This window comes from Procambarus clarkii, chromosome 39 (assembly GCF_040958095.1).
Source record: "Procambarus clarkii isolate CNS0578487 chromosome 39, FALCON_Pclarkii_2.0, whole genome shotgun sequence".
In the NCBI taxonomy this organism is placed as follows: domain Eukaryota; kingdom Metazoa; phylum Arthropoda; class Malacostraca; order Decapoda; family Cambaridae; genus Procambarus; species Procambarus clarkii.
In genome coordinates this window covers 37,036,742-37,060,387 of record NC_091188.1, presented here as the reverse complement: position 1 = coordinate 37,060,387, position 23,646 = coordinate 37,036,742, and the positions used below count along the sequence as shown (strand labels likewise).

The 23,646-nt window shown below is 48.4% G+C and overlaps 1 protein-coding gene across 1 annotated transcript in view; it reads right to left on the bottom strand.

The window, feature by feature from the left end:
- Window positions 1-7,327: 7,327 nt before the first annotated feature.
- LOC123760429 (hornerin-like) overlaps window positions 7,328-23,646 on the bottom strand; it is a 51,061-nt gene continuing 34,742 nt past the window's right edge. Inside the window, exons 2-3 of the mRNA XM_069338183.1 lie at window positions 11,154-11,408; window positions 7,328-11,056 (exon numbers count right to left, since the gene is read on the bottom strand). Of these exons, the coding sequence (XP_069194284.1) occupies window positions 7,328-11,056; window positions 11,154-11,408 (3,984 nt within the window). The remainder of the gene's footprint in view (window positions 11,057-11,153; window positions 11,409-23,646) is intronic.

Below are 23,646 nucleotides of genomic sequence, written 5' to 3'. Positions count from 1 at the left end.
GCGCCAGTCATCCTGTGAATGGACACACCGCCATAGTGACAGTATTGGGCAGCGTCACTCATCCTGTGAGTGGACACACCGCCATAGTGACAGTATTGGCAGCGCCAGTCATCCTGTGAATGGACACACCGCCATAGTGACAGTATTGGGCAGCGTCACTCATCCTGTGAGTGGACCCACCGCCATAGTGACAGCATTGGGCAGCGTCAGTCATCCTGTGAGTGGACACACCGCCATAGTGACAGTATTGGGCAGCGAGACTCATCCTGTGAGTGGACACACCGCCATAGTTTAAGTATTGGGCAGCGCCAATCATCCTGTGAGTGGACACACCACAATAATGACTGTATTGGACAGCATCACTCATCCTGTAAGTGAACACACCACCATAATGTCAGTATTGGGCAGCGCCACTCATCCTGTGAGTGAACACACCACCATAATGTCAGTATTGGGCAGCGCCACTCATCCTGTGAGTGAACACACCACCATAGTGACAGTATTGGGCAGCGCCACTCATCCTGTGAGTGGACACACCGCCATAGTGACAGTATTGGGCAGCGCCACTCATCCTGTGAGTGGACACACCGCCATAGTGACAGTATTGGGCAGCGCCACTCATCCTGTGAGTGGACACACCGCCATAGTGACAGTATTGGGCAGCGCCACTCATCCTGTGAGTGGACACACCACAATAATGACAGTATTGGGCAGCGCCACTCATCCTGTGAGTGGACACACCAAAATAATGACAGTATTGGGCAGCGCCACTCATCCTGTGAGTGGACACACCACAATAATGACAGTATTGGGCAGCGCCACTCATCCTGTGAGTGGACACACCGCCATAGTGACAGTATTGGGCAGCGCCACTCATCCTGTGAGTGGACACACACCGCCATAATGACAGTATTGGGCAGCGCCACTCATCCTGTGAGTGGACACACCACAATAATGACAGTATTGGGCAGCGCCTGTCATCCCTCTCAAGAAGGGTCTTGGGTATGAAGTATTCAATATGGTCACCTTCAGCAGCCAGCACATCTGCTCGTTCATTTTCGCAGATTCCAACATGGGATCCACAGGAATTTGACGACTCATCCCTGATTGGTTGGTACCCTCAACTCTCTTAATTTCAGCGACTCTCAAGATTTTCTGCCCGCCTTTTACTAAGGCTTTTTAGCACTGCATTGAATCAGTGTAGTTCACTGCACTGTAAGTGTTCAAGGAATTTTTATTATTATTTTTATTATTTTCTACCACAGACGTGGCCACACATTAATTAACAATGCTAACCAGCATATATACATTTTGTTCTGTCCTCCATGGACAGGGTTAGGGATTTGTTAAACATATAGTTCAGGGATTTGTTGAACAATCAACTACAGAAGGTGATTGTAGTGCTTTTAAAATGCTAGGCTATGCTACATACGTAAATACATAAATGCACAGATTTACGTATGCCCTACATAAAGTGTTGGATGTGTCTTTTACAGTGTCATTAACGTGCATTTACAAAGGTGAAATGGAATTCTGATCAGCTTCCACATATACTTTATACACATACATATACATACACACACACATATACGTACATATACATATATATACATACATATATACACGCACACATGCATACACATACATTTGTCTCTTTTACTCTGACAGGGTGAGATAACTGATAGAGAAACTAGCGTGCAATTAAGCACTTAATCACTGAAGGTGATTAAGGTGCTTTCACAAGCTAAGGTTATATAGTTACATCACATACATACATTGTATAATTGATACATTACATGGTCAATATTGAGTACAAGTCCAATATATCATCAAGTGTTCCAGTACTCATATAGTAACTACAGAGTTCAGCATACCTTAGCCCAGGAGGGCGAAAGTCAGTCAATATGGGACATTCTACAATATAATGTTCAAGAGAGTGCATGTTTTCTCTTTCACGAAGTTGACACATTGTGTACTCGACATTTGGGTTTTGAGAAAGCTGCCAGATACGTCTATATCCCAGGCGTATTCTGACCACTATGACATCACATTGTCGGGTTCTTGTTCTATTAGTCCCATATGTGAATGTCTCCTCACGATATCATAATATTTAATGCTACAACTTTCAGGTCTTTGTGAATTTGTTAGGTCGGTGAGATTTTCATTAGATATTTGTTTAAGTATTCTCTTTGTCACTGCTAATGAACACCCATATCAATTTCTACCACTGGTTTTCTACAGGCTGTCTTTGCAAGCATATCAACAGTGTCATGCCTTGAGATGCCAACAAATGATGGTATCCATAGGAATTTAATTTCAAATCTCTTTTCTTTGGCAGCTAAAACATTCATTCGAATATCACTGACAATTTTCTGGGTGTCACTACTATGTGCGTTCAATGCCTGGAGTGCACTCTGCGAGTCACAGTATATAAGTCCACTGCCTTTGTCTTTTCAAAATTCAGTGGCAAGGTATATGCCTGCAAGTTCGGTTTGAGTTGTACTTGCCCAATCATTGACGCGCTTCATTGCTGTATGTACGAGAGAAGATTGTTCAAATATATTACAAGCACACCCGGTACATCGTCCACCTTCTTCTACAGAACCGTCGGTATAGCACTGATAAACATCGTTACTCATACTCTGAGTACTTTCAGTGATGCTTTTCAGTGTTAACTGTTTTAATAATGTTGAGTGTACACTATTTTTCTTGGGTGCATTTACAAAATCAACTGCTAGATCCAAGTTATCCCATGGAGTAATTGGCTGATTAATCGTTAATTGAGTTGGGTACATATTTAATATTTTGATGGAGTTGGCTACCTTGTAGAACCAATATACATAATCAGATTTCGCTCTTCTTCTACAGTCCTCGGGTGAATGTAGAATATTAGAAAGTTTAGCTTGAAACTTCATGTGTTGCCGAGATCTACTCAATGCCTTCACGCCGAAAACTGTGCTAATAGACAAAATTCTCTCACTTATGGTAGGTAATTTTAACTCTGCTCTCATATTAACTATTCTCGTGGATTTTGGAGCCCCAAAGATGAGACGCATAGCTTCATTTTGCAAGGTTTCAAGAGATTTCAGCTCTTTGTCTGTATACAGTGTGAGATGTAGAGCATTGTAGTCAATCACAGAGTGTATAAATGATACATAAAACATTCAAGCAAGTCTCACGTTAATTCCATGATTGACACCAACAAGAACCCGCAAGGGCTTTATTCTCTCCCACAGTCTCCTCTTGAGAGAAGAAAGGTACCCAGGGTCGTTAATGGGGACACCAAGGTATCTGTAAGACTCGCAGTTCTCAAGTGCTCGCCCATCTATATGATAATTGGCTGGTGGAATACCACATGGAATGAGGGCACGAGTTTTCTGTACAGAGATAAGGAGGCCACATTCCTCAGCTCTAGTAGCAAAAGCATCGAGCAGAACTTGCATTCTAGGCTCAGAGGCAGCCTGTAAACATATATCATCAGCATAACAAATGACAGTGTCTTCATTATTAGTTGGAAGATCTTTAATGAGTTTATGCATCAGAACGTTGAACAACAAGGGGCTGAGGACCCCTCCTTGTGGCGTTCCCAGTTCAAAATGTTTGCTCTCTGTGCTTTTAACACCATTAAACAAAACATATGCTGTTCAATTAGACAAATGGCCCTTTATCCATTTCAGTAATTTTCCTTGTATTCCCAGCTCAGCAAGCTGTTCTAGTATGATTTCCCTGTTTGATGTATCAAAAGCTGCTGCTAGGTCGATGAAGACTGTTTGAGGGGAAGCTTCAATATGAGCGAAGTACTCAGAAAAACAGTGTTGTGTACTGAGCCCAGGCATAAATCCAAACAGTTGGGGTGACAGGTGCCTCTGTATACGATACATGAGTCGGTTAAGGACAATGCGTTCAAGCACTTTACAAACTCACGATGTTAGAGATATGGGTCTATAATTATCTGAGTATGGTTTGGGGATTGGAACAATGGCATTCTTTGTCCAATCATCAGGTAATACTCCTTCACGTAAACTCATTCTGTACAACACTAATAGTGGATTACCTGGTACTTGTGAGACTAATCTCAGTAGATTGGAAGTAATACCATCCTCTCCAGGAGCAGTTGAATTGCCCATCTTTAGTGCATGATTTAATTCCCATTCAATTGCATCATCCAAGGAATCTTAGAATCATAACGATGGCAGTTAGCTCTGCATGCGTTGAAGAGGCATTGCTCTCAATATGCGCATTTTCTTCATTTCCGCGTTGTAAGGCATTATTCCTAATTACAGTGTATGCTGCACCAGCCCTGCCATTGACAGAATTAGATGACCCGTCAGTGTAAATTTGATCTAATTCATTTCCGGATTCTTTATAAATTTCCCCGAGATACTTGTGCCTCATTTCTTGTGGTATCATCTTGGACTTTTTCGTTGTCATCTCATTGATAATAATCCTGCATGGGTCATCCTCCCAAGGAGGTAACCTCTCTACAGGCAGCTCACGGGCTTGCTACACCAGGTGAAATTCTTCGAGGTAGCAGACTGATCTATGATGCCATTTTTTGCTTCTCCTGTTTCCTCCTGTAAGTAGCACAGAACACAGGGTTTTCTTGGCAATATCATTGTAATGGGGATCTCTGGCTAACGTAATTGCAAGTTTAGCATTCATTTCCTTAATTCTGCTTTTAACAATGGGAAGAGCCAACTCCTCTCGTAGATTAAATGTTTTTGGCAGTTCTTGGGATGCCAAGATTGATTGTCATGGCTTCATTTTGTATGTTTTTTCATATAGCTTTGGGAATAAGTGCATAAAACTGGTGCGGCATAGTCTATGACTATGCCGCACCATATGTCGATGGTGATGCCCATCAACCGTGAAGAGCTCAGTCCCCCAGGGTACTGTGCTTGCTCCAGTACTTTTTCTCATCCTCATATCGGACATAGACCAGAACACAACCTATAGCACTGTATCATCCTTTGCAGATGACACTAGGATTTTCATGAGAGTTGGCAACATAGAGGACACGGCAAACCTCCAATCAGATGTAGATCAGGTTTTTCTATGGGCTACAGAAAATAATATGGTGTTTAACGAGGATAAGTTCCAGCTCATGCGCTACGGAAAAATTGAAAATATAAAAACAGAAACCACGTACAAAACTCAGGCAAATCATAACATAGAACGAAAAGGCAATGTAAAGGATCTGGGTAAACTCATGTCTGAAGACCTTACCTTTAAAGAACACAATAAAGTAGCCGTCACAACTGCAAGAAAAATGACAGGTTGGATAACAAGAACTTTTCACACTAGAGATGTTATACCGATGATGATACTTTTCAAAACGCTTGTGCTCTCTAGAGTGGAGTACTGCTGCACAATGACAGCCCCTTTCAAAGCTGGAGAAATTGCTGACCTGGAGAGCGTGCAGAGATCCTTTACTGCTAGAATCCACTCAGTAAAACATCTAAATTACTGGGACCGACTAAAGAGCTTAAATCTGTACTCCCTTCAGCGCAGGCGGGAGAGATACATAATAATTTACACGTGGAAAATAATTGAGGGGCTGGTCCCAAACCTGCACACAGAAATAACATCACATGAGACCAGGAGGCATGGCAGGATGTGTAGAATACCCCCGTTGAAAAGCAGAAGTGCAACAGGTACTCTGAGAGAGAACTCTATCAACATCAGAGGCCCGAGACTGTTCAACACGCTTCCACTACACATAAGGGGCATAACTAACCGACCCCTCACAGTGTTCAAGAGAGAACTATCAACATCAGAGGCCCGAGACTGTTCAACACGCTTCCACTACACATAAGGGGCATAACTGGCCGACCCCTCACAGTGTTCAAGAGAGAACTGGATAAGCACCTCCAAAGGATACCTGATCAACCAGGCTGTGACTCATACGTCAGGCTGCGAGCAGCCGCGTCCAACAGCCTGGTTGATCAGTCCAGTAACCAGGAGGCCTGGTCGACGACCGGGCCGCGGGGACACTAAGCCCCGGAAGCACCTCAAGGTAACCTCAAGGTATGACGGAGCGCACATAGGCTGTGTACATCACTTTTAAGCACGGCAATAGAGGGCCAGGTCATGGCTTTCAGTGCTCTGAGTCGACTTTTACATGTTCCTATGAGTTGGTTGAGCTCCTGTTTCTTCCCCTTGCTAGAGCCGACAGTGACGCCAAGGTACCGATAGTGGTCAACCCATTCAAGTGTTTCACCATTAATTTGTTCTTCATTTTCTCCCCGCTTGTGATGAAACCGAGATTAACACATTTCCTTCCAAGTAGTTCAATGGACTGTTTAATTTTTCCCAAGGTTGGGGCTTGTATTAGGACATCATCTGCATATCCCACTTGTGTTTCTTCCGGAAATTCAATATTTGCCATGGCGTTCATATGTATGTTAAACAATGTGGGGGCTTAAGACTCCGCCTTGGGGGGTACCGAATTCCATATTCATTGTTCTTGAGACTGCTCCATTAAAGCAGACCTTGCTTTACCCCCTGTGAGGTAGTCTTCAATCCATTTCATGAGTCTCCCCTTGACACTCATGCATGCAAGCTCGTCCCGGTTTGCAATCCTCTGTGCTTTGTCGCACGTTCCTTTAATGTAAACACAGTCTGGGACAGTGTTATCTTGAGTCATATGGGATAGTGTTATCCTGACTCATCTGGGACAGTCCTATCCTGACTCATCTGGGACAGTGATATCCTAACACGAGTCTTTCATTAATAAAAATTAATTAATTAGCAAAAAGCAGGTATCGTACAAACAAAATATATAGTGTGAGAACGTGGAAGGAGAAGACACAGGCGGGTGATAAATGGGAGAATAGGAACAGTGAGTGAGTGAATGAAGCAAAGAGGAGAGGCAAGAGCAGAAAGGAGAGAAGACTAGGAGGGGGGTTGGCCTGATGGGAGGGAGGGCTTGCCGGTGAGGAGGGGATAGGGGATGGAAGAGGGGGGTGGCAGGCAGCCAGATCAAAGGCACCGCCTTTATCACCCCCCCCCTCCCTAGCCTCCCCCATCACCCAATATCCCTCCCTCTCCCACATCCCCGTCCTCCCCCGCCAACCCATCCAACCCTTCCCACCCGCCTGGGCCACCCACATCACAAGCCTTGCATGTTGCTCTCCAGGATTTTATAACATTCTCGATTAAATTATAGCTTCGTACCCCTAAATTTTCCCACCACTCAAGTGCGCCTCGTCCCTGTGCCTGGTGGAGGCGGTGGCGACGTGTTTAACAGCAGCCTCCGCTGTCACACCCGCCTCCGCCCGCTGTGACACCCGCCTCCGCCCGCTGTCACACCTGCCTCCGCCCGCTGTCACACCCGCCTCCGCCCGCTGTGACACCCGCCTCCGCCCGCTGTGACACCTGCCTCCGCCCGCTGTGACACCTGCCTCCGCCCGCTGTGACACCTGCCTCCGCCCGCTGTGACACCTGCCTCCGCCCGCTGTGACACCTGCCTCCGCCCGCTGTGACACCTGCCTCCGCCCGCTCTGACACCTGCCTCCGCCCGCTGTGACACCTGCCTCCGCCCGCTGTGACACCTGCCTCCGCCCGCTGTGACACCCGCCTCCGCCCGCTGTGACACCTGCCTCCGCCCGCTGTGACACCCGCCTCCGCCCGCTGTGACACCCGCCGTGACAACTGCCTCCGCCCGCTGTGACACTTGCCTCCGCCCGCTGTGACACCTGCCTTCGCCCGCTGTGACACCCGCCTCCGCCCGCTGTGACACCCGCCTCCGCCCGCTGTGACACCCGCCGTGACAACTGCCTCCGCCCGCTGTGACACTTGCCTCCGCCCGCTGTGACACCTGCCTTCGCCCGCTGTGACACCCGCCTCCGCCCGCTGTGACACCTGCCTCAGCCCGCTGTGACACCCGCCATGACAACTGCCTCCGCCCGCTGTGACACCCGCCTCCGCCCGCTGTGACACCTGCCTCCGCCCGCTGTGACACCTGCCTCCGCCCGCTGTGACACCTGCCTCCGCCCGCTGTGACACCTGCCTCCGCCCGCTGTGACACCTGCCTCCGCCCGCTGTGACACCTGCCTCCGCCCGCTGTGACACCCGCCTCCGCCCGCTGTGACACCTGCCTCCGCCCGCTGTGACACCCGCCTCCGCCCGCTGTGACACCCGCCGTGACAACTGCCTCCGCCCGCTGTGACACTTGCCTCCGCCCGCTGTGACACCTGACTTCGCCCGCTGTGACACCCGCCTCCGCCCGCTGTGACACCCGCCTCCGCCCGCTGTGACACCCGCCGTGACAACTGCCTCCGCCCGCTGTGACACTTGCCTCCGCCCGCTGTGACACCTGCCTTCGCCCGCTGTGACACCCGCCTCCGCCCGCTGTGACACCCGCCTCCGCCCGCTGTGACACCTGCCTCAGCCCGCTGTGACACCCGCCATGACAACTGCCTCCGCCCGCTGTGACACCCGCCTCCGCCCGCTGTGACACCCGCCTCCGCCCGCTGTGACACCCGCCTCCGCCCGCTGTGACACCCGCCTCCGCCCGCTGTGACACCCGCCTCCGCCCGCTGTGACACCCGCCTCCGCCCGCTGTGACACCCGCCTCAGCCCGCTGTGACACCCGCCTCCGCCCGCTGTGACACCTGCCTCCGCCCGCTGTGACACCTGCCTCCGCCCGCTGTGACACCTGCCTCCGCCCGCTGTGACACCCGCCTCCGCCCGCTGTGACACCCGCCTCCGCCCGCTGTGACACCCGCCTCCGCCCGCTGTGACACCTGCCTCCGCCCGCTGTGACACCTGCCTCCGCCCGCTGTGACACCTGCCTCCGCCCGCTGTGACACCTGCCTCCGCCCGCTGTGACACCCGCCTCCGCCCGCTGTGACACCCGCCGTGACAACTGCCTCCGCCCGCTGTGACACCTGCCTCCGCCCGCTGTGACACCCGCCTCCGCCCGCTGTGACACCTGCCTCCGCCCGCTGTGACACCCGCCTCCGCCCGCTGTGACACCCGCCTCCGCCCGCTGTGACAACTGCCTCCGCCTGCTGTGACACCCGCCTCCGCCCGCTGTGACACCTGCCTCCGCCCGCTGTGACACCTGCCTCCGCCCGCTGTGACACCTGCCTCCGCCCGCTGTGACACCTGCCTCCGCCCGCTGTGACACCTGCCTCCGCCCGCTGTGACACCTGCCTCCGCCCGCTCTGACACCTGCCTCCGCCCGCTGTGACACCTGCCTCCGCCCGCTGTGACACCTGCCTCCGCCCGCTGTGACACCCGCCTCCGCCCGCTGTGACACCTGCCTCCGCCCGCTGTGACACCCGCCTCCGCCCGCTGTGACACCCGCCGTGACAACTGCCTCCGCCCGCTGTGACACTTGCCTCCGCCCGCTGTGACACCTGCCTTCGCCCGCTGTGACACCCGCCTCCGCCCGCTGTGACACCCGCCTCCGCCCGCTGTGACACCCGCCGTGACAACTGCCTCCGCCCGCTGTGACACTTGCCTCCGCCCGCTGTGACACCTGCCTTCGCCCGCTGTGACACCCGCCTCCGCCCGCTGTGACACCTGCCTCAGCCCGCTGTGACACCCGCCATGACAACTGCCTCCGCCCGCTGTGACACCCGCCTCCGCCCGCTGTGACACCTGCCTCCGCCCGCTGTGACACCTGCCTCCGCCCGCTGTGACACCTGCCTCCGCCCGCTGTGACACCTGCCTCCGCCCGCTGTGACACCTGCCTCCGCCCGCTGTGACACCTGCCTCCGCCCGCTGTGACACCCGCCTCCGCCCGCTGTGACACCTGCCTCCGCCCGCTGTGACACCCGCCTCCGCCCGCTGTGACACCCGCCGTGACAACTGCCTCCGCCCGCTGTGACACTTGCCTCCGCCCGCTGTGACACCTGACTTCGCCCGCTGTGACACCCGCCTCCGCCCGCTGTGACACCCGCCTCCGCCCGCTGTGACACCCGCCGTGACAACTGCCTCCGCCCGCTGTGACACTTGCCTCCGCCCGCTGTGACACCTGCCTTCGCCCGCTGTGACACCCGCCTCCGCCCGCTGTGACACCCGCCTCCGCCCGCTGTGACACCTGCCTCAGCCCGCTGTGACACCCGCCATGACAACTGCCTCCGCCCGCTGTGACACCCGCCTCCGCCCGCTGTGACACCCGCCTCCGCCCGCTGTGACACCCGCCTCCGCCCGCTGTGACACCCGCCTCCGCCCGCTGTGACACCCGCCTCCGCCCGCTGTGACACCCGCCTCCGCCCGCTGTGACACCCGCCTCAGCCCGCTGTGACACCCGCCTCCGCCCGCTGTGACACCTGCCTCCGCCCGCTGTGACACCTGCCTCCGCCCGCTGTGACACCTGCCTCCGCCCGCTGTGACACCCGCCTCCGCCCGCTGTGACACCCGCCTCCGCCCGCTGTGACACCCGCCTCCGCCCGCTGTGACACCTGCCTCCGCCCGCTGTGACACCTGCCTCCGCCCGCTGTGACACCTGCCTCCGCCCGCTGTGACACCTGCCTCCGCCCGCTGTGACACCCGCCTCCGCCCGCTGTGACACCCGCCGTGACAACTGCCTCCGCCCGCTGTGACACCTGCCTCCGCCCGCTGTGACACCCGCCTCCGCCCGCTGTGACACCTGCCTCCGCCCGCTGTGACACCCGCCTCCGCCCGCTGTGACACCCGCCTCCGCCCGCTGTGACAACTGCCTCCGCCTGCTGTGACACCCGCCTCCGCCCGCTGTGACACCCGCCTCCGCCCGCTGTGACACCTGCCTCCGCCCGCTGTGACACCTGCCTCCGCCCGCTGTGACACCTGCCTCCGCCCGCTGTGACACCTGCCTCCGCCCGCTGTGACACCTGCCTCCGCCCGCTGTGACACCCGCCTCCGCCCGCTGTGACACCCGCCTCCGCCCGCTGTGACACTCGCCTCCGCCCGCTGTGACAACTGCCTCCGCCCGCTGTGACACCCGCCTCCGCCCGCTGTGACACCCGCCTCCGCCCGCTGTGACACCAGCCTCAGCCCGCTGTGACACCCGCCTCCGCCCGCTGTGACACCCGCCTCCGCCCGCTGTGACACCCGCCTCCGCCCGCTGTCACACCCGCCTCCGCCCGCTGTGACACCCGCCTCCGCCCGCTGTGACACCCGCCTCCGCCCGCTGTCACACCCGCCTCCGCCCGCTGTCACACCCGCCTCCGCCCGCTGTGACACCCGCCTCCGCCCGCTGTCACACCTGCCTCCGCCCGCTGTGACACCTGCCTCCGCCCGCTGTGACACCTGCCTCCGCCCGCTCTGACACCTGCCTCCGCCCGCTCTGACACCTGCCTCCGCCCGCTGTGACACCCACCTCCGCCCGCTGTGACACCCGCCTCCGCCCGCTGTGACACCTGCCTCCGCCCGCTGTCACACCTGCCTCCGCCCGCTGTCACACCTGCCTCCGCCCGCTGTCACACCCGCCTCCGCCATTCAACACAAGACTTTAGAGAGCGAGAACAGTGATCTTGTCACACAGCTCGGCATTACAATGGAAAAAATATGTAAATATATATATATATATATATATATATATATATATATATATATATATATATATATATATATATATATATATATATCGTCCAAGTGGTTGGGCACCAATCCCTTCCTCCCGTCCCATCCCAAATCCTTATCCTGATCCCTTCCAAGTGCTATGTAATCATATTGGCTTGGTGCTTTCTCCTCAAAGTTCCCATACCTTTCATACAATGAAAGGTCCACTAAATGGATTTACTAAATCCATTTAGTAACTCTCCAGACCCAGCAGTAACCTGGGAGACTGAGTGATGCTCCACGCCATCTATATTCAGAGAACATAAACACAAAATCTAAACAGTGTCAGGTGGGTGACTTGGGCCGACCCAGAGCGCTGCCACAGAGCGCCGCCGCATAAACCAGGCTCGCATAAGATGTGTAATTATGTAACGAGGCTTATGCTTATTACACCCGGATTAATGCGCTCTCCTAATTATCCTCGGCCTTGTTGTGAGGTCCAGAGACTGTGCAGGCTTTGGTGTCGGGTGAGTCACACGGTGAGTCACACGGTGAGTCACACAGTGAGGCACAGTGAGTCACACAGTGAGTCACGGTGAGTCACACAGTGAGTCACACAGTGAGTCACACAGTGAGTCACGGTGAGTCACACAGTGAGTCACGGTGAGTCACACAGTGAGTCACACAGTGAGTCACACAGTGAGTCACACGGTGAGTCACACAGTGAGTCACACGGTGAGTCAACAAGTCACATACCAAGACTTAAACACAGCTAACGAAAGTTCTCTTACTGCCGTTCTCACCTAACTGTACCCTAAAGACTGCAGCTCTTGGGCCCCGCCTTACCTATGTGTGGTAAGTCACATCAGTACATAAACATTGTATGAAAGGTATGGGAACTTTGAGGAGAAAGCACCAAGCCAATATGATTACATAGCACTTGGAAGGGATCAGGATAAGGATTTGGGATGGGACGGGAGGAAGGGATTGGTGCCCAACCACTTGGACGATCGGGGGGATTGAACGCCGACCTGCATAAAGCGAGATCGTTGCTCTACCGTCCTGACCAAGTGGTTGGATAACATTGTATGGAGTCCGCCTCTTCTGCTTGGCCTATATTCTCTATGATGCTCCCACTCCTCACCTCTTATCCCAGGCCCCTGTGTATATGCCTCCAGTCGTAGATTGTGGCGCCAGGTATATGTCAAAATATATATTGCAGGCGGAGAGAAGAAAATAACCCAAATATCACGAAAATATGAATCAAAACTACCTGAAACTTGGATTTATTCAAGAACCTGGTACTGAGCTGCATCATCCACGGCCGCCTTGTCTTGTGTGTTGTGAGAGTTTGTCCAATGATGCCTTGAAACCTTCCAGACTCGAAAGACATTTGCAATCAAACCACTCGGATTAGGTAGGAAACTTTAATGGTCCGCGGGATTTAAAATTATGAATTTAGTGGTCCGTGAGGTCTGAAAGGTTGACGACCGCTGATCTAGAACACGAGTGAACATGTCATCTAGAACACGAGTGAACATATATAATCTAGAACACGAATGAACATATAAATTAGAAAACGAGTGAACATATATAATCTTGAACACGAATTAACATATCAACTAGACAATACGAGTGAATATATTACCTAGAACACGAGTGAACATTTATATTCTAGAACACGAGTGAACATATCAATTAGAAAACGAGTGAGCATATATAATCTTGAACACAAATGAACATATCATCTAGAACACGAATTAACATATCAACTAGAAAACACGAGTGAACATATCATCTAGAACACAAGTGAACATATCATCTAGAACACGTGTGAACATATATCATTTAGAACACGAGTGAACGTATTATTTAGAACACGAGTAAACTTATCATTTAGAACACGAGAATGAATAAAGTATTTTTTTAATATTTTTATTAACACATTTAGTTACATGTGCATATGTGCAGCTACCCTAGACTATATGAAGGGGAGTACAGCGTGTGTCACAAAACATTCCTTTTAAGTGCAATCTACCTGTCTCTGATATTCCTCTTTATCTGTACCCCACCATTTAAGTATCATACACACCTGTCACCAAGAAAGATAATGAGAATCTTGCTCTTCTCAAAGCTGTCACTCTTGAAACAATTGCCTCCTCCATCGAGAGTCTAAGATCTCACGAGCACTGTGTCTACACCGACGGCTCAGTCCAATCTTCTACTGGACGGACTGCAGCGAGATGTAGGTTTTATAGAAATAATATTTGCACAAAGACTGTCAGTGTCAGGTTAAACAACTGGCTGACCTCCACACAAGCAGAACTAGCAGCATTACACTTAGCAACCAGTACATTACAAAAACATTGGAGGAGGAATAATATTCTGCGATTCAAAGTCTGCTCTTCAAGCAATCGAAAACTTCTCTTGGAAGATCGACAGCAAGAACCTCATACTCCCAATTATAAATGACCTAACTGATGCACAGAGTAAAGGGTCTCGAATCTCCTTTGTATGGATACCTTCACACATAAATATAACCCATCATAATGAGACAGACATTGCAGCCAAATTAGCGTGTAACAAGTTTGAAGTTGAATTAGATCTAGGTATCCCCATCTCTGCTGTCAAAACTGTATTGGTCCAAACATTCAGATCTGATAGGAAAGAACTTACTGACTCCCAACGACCTGAAAGTACTAGTATAAAAAGCTATGATTTGTTCAGATCTGAAACCTACATCTATGTACAGCACAAAACGTCCACTAGACTGTGCGACACAGTGGTTGCAAGGATCAGGTTGGGTTACCGTTACCTGTGGCAGGTGGCTGCAGATGACGGGTCTCCCAATCCTGAGCACTCCAGTTGCAAACTCTGTGAGCAGGAACTACGGCACGATCTCCCGCACTACATCACTGAATGCCCAGTTATTAGACCTTTCAGACCAGTTGGCATGAGGTACCTGGAGCTTTGCAATTACTTTATTCACTCTCGAATTCTTGAAGATATCCTCACAGTATACCCAAAATTTGCCAGTGCAGGCTATTAAACACATGGCTCTGTATGACTAGCCATCCTGCGAGATGGGGACTTGTATTACCACTGCTACCTTATTCAATCTTGTGTTAATGATATCCTCAAAAAGCATCCGGAGTCTGCCAGTGCAGACCGCTTGTCACATGCCTCTGTATGACTAACCATCCTGTGTGATGGGGATTTCTTAGCATCACCTAGTTAGCTTTTTTTACACACTGTACTCCACTTCATATAGTCTAGGGTAGCTGCACTAATGCAGATGTACCTAATATGTTAATAAAAAAAAAAGTGTCACAAAACTAGCTACGTGATGCTAAAATCCCCATCACACAGGATGGTTTGCCATATAGAGGCATGTTATAAGTTGATTAGCACAAGATTGGGAGATCCGTCACCTGTAGCCACCTGCCACAGGTAACGGTTACCCAACCTGATCCTGGCAACCACTGTGTCGCACAGTCAGGTGGACGTTTTGTGCTGCCCATAAATATAGGGTTCAGATCTGAACAAATCATAGTTTTTTTACGGGTGATTTCAGGTCGATGGGAGTTAGTAATTTCTCTCCTATCAGACCTGAGTGTTTGGAACAATATAGTTTTGACAGCAGAGATGGGGATACCTAGATCTAATTCAACTTCATCTTGTTACACGCTAATTTGGCTGCAATGTCTGTCTCATTATGATGGGTTATATTTATATGTGATAGTATACATACAAAGGAGATTTGAAACCTTTTAATCTGTGCAGGAATTAGGTCATTTATAACTGGTAGTATGAGGTTCTTGCTGTTGATCTTCCAAGAGAAGTTTTCGATTACTTGAAGAGCAGACTTTGAATCACAAAATATTATTCCTCCTCCAATGTTTTTTAATGTACTGGTAGCTAGGTGTAATGCTGCTAGTTCTGCTTGTGTGGAAGTCAGCCAGTTGTTTAACCTGACACTGACAATCTGTGTGCAAATATTATTTCTACAAAACCTACATGCTGCTGCAGTCCGTCCAGTAGAAGATTGGACTGAGCCGTCGGTGTAGACACAGTGCTCGTGAGATCTTAAATTTTCGATGGAGGAGGCAATTGTTTCAAGTGTGACAGCTTTGAGAAGAACAAGATTCTCATTATCTTTCTTGGTGACAGGTGTGTATGATACTTGAATGGTGAGGTACAGATAAAGAGGAATATCAGGGACAGGTAGATGCACTTTAAAGGAATGATGAGCTTAATGAGATTATAGGCATTTTTTCTCAGCCATTTATCGTAAAAGGAGTGAGTCGGTATGTCGGCACAAGTCAATAGGGTGTTAACAGCACTGAATAATTTGTCTCTGAGCAATGCAGGAGATGAAGGATCTCTCATGACTCTAAGGCAAAAGGTCATGTTGACTTGCATGATTCTCTCTAGTACTTAAAGATTCTCATCTTCAATCATTTTGTTTTATTAACACATTTAGGTACATCTGCATTTGTGTAGCTACCCTAGACTATATGAAGGGGAGTACAGTGTGTCAAAAAGTTAGCTACGTTGGCTAATATCCTCATCACACAGGATGTTTAGTCATGCAAAAGCATGTGAACAGTAATCTGCACTGGCAAACTCTGGGAGCATTTTGAAAATATCATGAACACAAGAGTGAATAAGGCAGCAGTGGTACTAAAAGTCCTCATCTCGCAGGATGGTTAGTCATACAGGGCCATATGTTTAGTAGCCTGCACTGGCAAATTTTGGGTGCAATATGGGGATATCTTCAAGAACACGAGTGTGAATAAAGTAATTGCAAAGCTTCAGGTACCTCATGCCAACTGGTCTGAATGATCTGATAACTGGGCATTCGGTGATGTAGTGTACAAGCTCATGCCCCAGTTCTTGCTCACAGAATTTGCACCTGGAGTGCTCAGGATTGGGAGATCCGTCACCTGTAGCCACCTGCCACAGGTAACGGTAACCCAACCTGATCAATTTTTTTTATTAATACATTAGGTACATCTGCAATAGTGCAGCTACCCTAGACTATATGAAGTGGAGTACAGTGTGTCAAAAAAGCTAACTACGTGATGCTATAAATTCCCCATCACACAGGATGGTTAGTCATACAGAGGCATGTGATAAGCGGTCTGCACTGGCAGACTCCGGAAGCATTTTGAGGATATCATCAACACAAGATTGAATAAGGTAGCAGTGGTAACAAAAGTCCCCATCTCGCAGGATGGTTAGTCATACAGGGCCATATATTTAGTATCCTGCACTGGCAAATTTTGGGTGCACTGTGAGGATATCTTCAAAAATACGAGAGTGAATAAAGTAATTGTAAAGCTCCAGGTACCTCATGCCAACTGGTCTGAAAGGTCTAATAACTGGGCATTCAGTGATGTAGTGCGGGAGATCATGCCGTAGTTCCTACTCACAGAGTTTGCAACTGGAGTGCTCAGGATTGGGAGACCCGTCACCTGCAGCCACCTGCCACAGGTAAAGGTAACCCAACCTGATCCTTGCAACCACTGTGTCGCACAGTCTAGTGGACGTTTTGTGCTGCCCATAGATATAGGTTTCAGATCTGAATAAATCATAGCTTTTTATACTAGTACTTTCAGGTCGTTGGGAGTCAGTAATTTCTTTCCTATCAGATCTGAGTATTTGGACCAATACAATTTTGACAGCAGAGATGGGGATACCTAGATCTAATTCAACTTAAGCCTTGTTACACGCTTATTTGACTGCAATGTCTGTCTCATTATGATGGGTTATATTTATGAATGAAGGTATCCATACAAAGGAAATTCGAGACCCTTTACTCTGTGCAGCAATTAGGTCATTTATAATTGGGAGTATGAGGTTCTTGCTGTCGATCTTCCAAGAGAGTTTTCGATTGCTTGAAGAGCAGACTTTGAATCACAAAATATTATTCCTCCTCCAATGTTTTTTAATGCACTGGTAGCTAGTTGTAATGCTGCTAGTTCTGCTTGTGTGGAGGTCAGCCAGTTGTTTAACCTGACACTGACAGTCTTTGTGCAAATATTAATTCTATAAAACTTACATGCTGCTGCACTCCGTCCAGTAGAGGATTGGACTGAGCCGTCGGTGTAGACACAGTGCTCTTGAGATCTCAAATTTTCGAAGGAGGAGGCAATTGTTTCAAGTGTGACAGCTTTGAGAAGAGCAAGATTCTCATTATCTTTCTTGGTGACAGGTGTGTATGATACTTAAATGGTGAGGTACAGATAAAGAGGAATATCAGAGACAAGATCATTTTTTTTTGTATTAACAGGTGGAAAATAGCAAACAATAATATTATACCAGGAAATCTATCAGGACCTAACCAACCACAGATTAGAGAACTACTTAGATTCTGTGACAAATTTTCACTCAATCAGCAGATATCGGAGCCAACGAGAAATGAAAATATTCTAGATCTGGTCTTTACGAGCAATGAAGACATTATCAGAGACATTACGATATCAGATACCACATACTCAGATCACAAACTCATTGAAGTGCAAACGACCATCAATACTCAGAATAGTCCTAAAACGTTGATAAAGCGAGAGGGGCTATTCAGTAAATTCAATTTTAATAATAAAAAGATAGACTGGGAGATAATAAACAGGGAACTTACAAACATTCCATGGGGAACTGTTCTAAGTAATACAAGTCCTACAGAAGGAATAGAAAAACTGACTTTAGAAGCGTATCAAGTCTGTCTGAAACATGTTCCTTTGAGGAAAGCCAGAAAGAGATCTAACGTAGAAAGAGAACGCAGACGACACTATAAACGCAGGAAAAAAATAACGGAACTGCTGATGCAGACACGAATTTCCCGTCAAAGAAGGAATAATTTAAATAGGGAGATTGAAGAAATCGAGCGGAAATTGAAACACTCATATGAAACTGAAGAAAGGCAGTTAGAACAGAAAGCAATTCAGGAAATAAAGAAAAATCCAAAATATTTCTTCTCATATGCGAAATCAAAAGCAAAAACCACTGCCAGTATTGGACCTATTCGTACAAGTGAAGGTTCATACACGGAGGATGACAAAGAAATTAGTGAAATCCTAAAAAAGCAGTATGAGGACATGTTTAGCACTCCAATAAACAACATGAAGGTGGAAGATCCAGACAATTTCTTTATGCGGGATATTCAAACCCCTGTAAATATAACTGATATAAACACGAGCGCACTGAATTTTGAAAAAGAAATTGAAAACATGCCCATGCACTCGGCCCCAGGTCCAGACTCATGGAATTCAATATTTATAAAGAAATGCAAAGTGCCGGTAGCACAGGCACTCAGTATAGTGTGGAGGAAGAGCTTGGACACGGGGGAGATACCAGATGCACTTAAAGTAGCAGACAGCCCCTCTACATAAGGGAGGGAGCAAAGCATTGGCAAAAAATTATAGACCAGTCGCACATCATAAAAGTATTTGAGAGAGTAATTAGGAGTCGGGTCACCAATTTCATGGAGACCAATGACCTTCACAACCCAGGCCAGCATGGATTTCGAGCGGGAAAATCGTGCCTCTCACAGCTACTTGAGCACTACGACAAAGTCACTGAGGCATTAGAAGAAAAACAGAATGCTGATGTGATATACACGGACTTCGCAAAGGCTTTCGATAAATGTGACCATGGCGTGATAGCACACAAAATGAAGTCAATGGGAATAACCGGTAAAGTAGGACGCTGGATACTCAGTTTTCTGTCAAACAGGACTCAGCGAGTAACGGTCAACCATATAAAATCTAGTCCAAGTGCAGTGAAAAGCTCTGTACCTCAGGGTACAGTCCTTGCACCGCTGCTTTTCCTTACTCTCATATCAGATATAGACAAAAATACAAGTCACAGCTTCGTATCATCCTTTGCAGATGACACAAAAATCAGTATGAAAATTACCTCGGCTGAGGACATTGAAAAACTTCAAGATGATATTAATAAAGTTTTCGACTGGGCATCAGAAAATAACATGATGTTTAACAGTGATAAATTCCAGGTACTCAGGTACGGTAAAAATGAGGACCTTTAACATAATACAGAGTACAAAACACAATCAAATGTACCCATAGTAGGAATGTAAAGGATTTGGGAATAATAATGTCTGACGACCTAACGTTTAAGGAGCATAACCAAGCAAATATTGCGACAGCCAGAAAAATGATAGGATGGATTACGAGAACTTTCAAATCCAGGGATCCCATCACAATGGTTGTACTCTTCAAGTCACTTGTGTTGTCCCGTCTTGAGTACTGCTCAGTACTCACTTCCCCCTTCAGAGCAGGAGAGATTGCTGAAATAGAGGGAATACAGAGAACATATACGGCACGCATAGACGCAATAAAGCACCTAAATTATTGGGATCGTCTCAAAGCCCTCCAAATGTACTCACTAGAAAGAAGACGAAAGAGATATCAAATAATATACACCTGGAAGATACTGGAGGGCCAAGTACCAAATCTACACAGTAAAATAACAACGTACTGGAGCGAACGATATGGAAGAAAATGTAGAATAGAACCAGTGAAAAGCAGAGGTGCCATAGGCACAATCAGAGAACACTGTATAAACATCAGAGGTCCGCGGTTGTTCAACGTCCTCCCAGCAAGCATAAGAAATATTGCCTGAACAACCGTGGACATTTTCAAGAGGAAACTAGATTTATTCCTCCAAGGAGTGCCGGACCAACCGGGCTGTGGTGGGTATGTGGGCCTGCGGGCCGCTCCAAGCAACAGCCTGGTGGACCAAACTCTCACAAGTCAAGCCTGGCCTCGGGCCGGGCTTGGGGAGTAGAAGAACTCCCAGAACCCCATCAACCAGGTATCAACCAGGTAACATATTAGGTACATCTGCATTAGTGCAGCTACCCTAGACTATATGAAGTGGAGTACAGTGTGTCAAAAAAGCTAACTAGGTGATGCTAAAAAAATCCCCATCACACAGGATGGTTAGTCATACAGAGGCATGTGATAAGCGGTCTGTACTGGCAGACTCCGGATGCATTTTGAGGATATCAACACCACAAGATTGAATAAGGTAGCAGTGGTAATACAAGTCCCCATCTCGCAGGATGGTTAGTCATACAGAGCCATGTGTTTAATAGCCTGCACTGGCAAATTTTGGGTATACTGTGAGGATATCTTCAAGAATACGAGAGTGAATAAAGTAATTGCAAAGCTCCAGGTACCTCATGCCAACTGGTCTGAAAGGTCTAATAACTGGGCATTCAGTGATGTAGTGCGGGAGATCGTGCCGTAGTTCCTGCTCACAGAGTTTGCAACTGGAGTGCTCAGGATTGGGAGACCCGTCACCTGCAGCCACCTGCCACAGGTAACGGTAACCCAACCTGATCCTTGCAACCACTGTGTCGCACAGTCTAGTGGACGTTTTGTGCTGTCCATAGATGTAGGTTTCAGATCTGAACAAATCATAGCTTTTTATACTAGTACTTTCAGGTCGTTGGGAGTCAGTAAGTTCTTTCCTATCAGATCTGAATGTTTGGACCAATACAGTTTTGACAGCAGAGATGGGGATACCTAGATCTAATTCAACTTTAAGATCAATTACTCTCTCTATATAGAAAATCTACGGTAAAATAACTGCTAGTTTACTTGGGTAGCTTGTCACACATAACACAAGATATTTACAAACACATGAAAGTTAATAAGTATTGCAACTTCTCGCTGAGGCTAGATGCTGCTAGTTAGCAGGTCAAGGTTAAGGTACATGAAACTCAATAACATTGATACACTAGGCTTAAACTAGATGCTGTTAAGTTAAACTAGACACAGTCTTAGTACACATAAAACTCAGGAACATTGATACACAAGCCTGCAGTTAAAGTGCATCTAAGTGAACGTGGTTAAGATGTACTCAGTTTGACTTCATTCAACTTTAACATCCCTAATGACTATTAACATCAAAGTCTCTGCAGGCGATGAGTCTACACAGTCTCCGTGGTGTAGTGGTAAGACACTCGCCTGGCGTTCCGCGAGCGCTATGTCATGGGTTCGTATCCTGGCCGGGGAGGATTTACTGGGCGCAATTCCTTAACTGTAGCCTCTGTTTAACTCAACAGTAAAATGTGTACTTGGATGAAAAACGATTCTTCGCGGCAGGGGATCGTATTCCAGGGACTTGCCCGAAACGCTACGCGTACTAGTGGCTGTACAAGAATGTAACAACTCTTGTATATATCTCAAAATCTCAAAGTCACATTAACGTGGCTGAAGTAGTTTGACCAGACCACACACTAGAAGGTGAAGGGACGACGACGTTTCGGTTCGTCCTGGACCATTCTCAAGTCGATTGTGATGAGGGATTGATTGATTGATGAAGATTAAGCCACCCAAAAGGTGGCACGGGCATTAATAGCCCGTAAGTGGTGGCCCTTTTGAGTCATTACCAGTATCAAGAGCTGATACTGGAGATCTGTGGAGGTGCGACTGCACCCTACGTGACGGGAGATGTCTCTCGTCCAGGTTTGCTATTCGATTGATTGATTGATTGATAAAGATTAAGCCACCCAGTGGGGAGCCGGTCGGCCGAGCGGACAGCACGCTGGACTTGTGATCCTGTGGTTCCGGGTTCGATCCTGGGCGCCGGCGAGAAACAATGGGCAGAGTTTCTTTTATCCTATGCCCCTGTTACCTAGCAGTAAAATAGGTACCTGGGTGTTAGTCAGCTGTCACGGGCTGCTTCCTGGGGGTGGAGGCCTGGTCGAGGACCGGGCCGCGGGGACACTAAAGCCCCGAAATCATCTCAAGATCTCAAGATAACCCAAGAGGTGGCACGGGCGTGAATAGCCCGTAAGTGGTACAATTTTTTGTTCAGTAATTCTTTTCAGTATTCTGGGGTTGCATTTAATCGTCAAGCTGTTATTGCGGGGGAGAATACTGCTTGACAGTCTTTATGAGGGTGTCCAGCTGCTGGACACCTTTGTTGACCAGGAGAGTGGCTGTGTTGATGGCTTCAGGGTGGTTACTGCAAGATTCAGGGACTCTTAAAGCTCTTCTAAGGTCGTTGGTTGCTTTACATTCCAGAAGATAGTGAAGAAAAGGCTTTTCTGTGACAGTTTGGCAGAAGATGCACTCTCTCTGTCGGGGTTCACCAATCTCCCAGTTGCATCTGTAAAATAGACGTAGTCTATATAACCTAACTGCTATTTCCCTGTGGATTCCTTTTGGGATATTTAACCTTTCTAATTTGGTTGCCTGAAGATGCCATGTTGCAGAGGGCAAACCTTCAGCTATTCTCTGGGGTGTAGGTAGGCTTTGTTGAGATGTGAGAGTTTTTTGGTGATGATGTTTTTATGTTCTCTAGGCTGTTGTTGTTGTTGTTATAGATTAAGCTACTCGGAACAAGTTCCAAGTAGCACGGGCTATGGTGAGCCCGTAACTTACCTGGCACAGGAGCGGGGCAAGAAGCACGGGCTATGGTTTGCCTCGTGGACGGGAGATGTCTCCTGTCCTCTAGACTGGGTTGAATTGTTTTATGTATCACTGGATGACGAGGTGATACAGGCAATAAATAGGCAAGAGAGAGGCGAGGAGCAAGGCAAAAAGTACGAACGGTAAGGTGTAGTAGAGAGGATAGTAGTAGGAATAAGAACTGCAGAAGGCCCATTGGTCCATACGAGGCAGCTCCTATTATAACCACCGAATGAGAAGGGGATAGTCATAGGAATAAGAAGAGGATAGCAGGGGAACGTAAGAGAAGACAATGAACAGAAAAAAAGAGAGAAGAGAGAAAGAAAATGAAAAAGAAAGAAAGATAAATGGAAGGGTAAGCTTATATTAGGTCACGTTTGTCAGAAAGATTAGAGCATTTGAGTATATACTGTGAAAGGGAAGAGTCCACAGCAACAAAGCCAGGACTCAAGTTCATGTTGGGTACATTGTGTATTAGAGCCGACTCAGCAAGATGGCGTCTGTGTAGAGTAGAGGCAGGAAAGATTATTTTGGAGGAAGACCAATCAATAGGATGATTAGAATCCCTCACATGGCAGAGGAGAGCATTGTTAGTGTCTGCAGACTTAACACTTCTCTTTGTTCTTTAAGTCTGTCATTAAGTGTACGGACAGTTTCGCCAAAGTATTGGAGAGGACAAGATGAGCAGGAAACAGAGTAGACACCA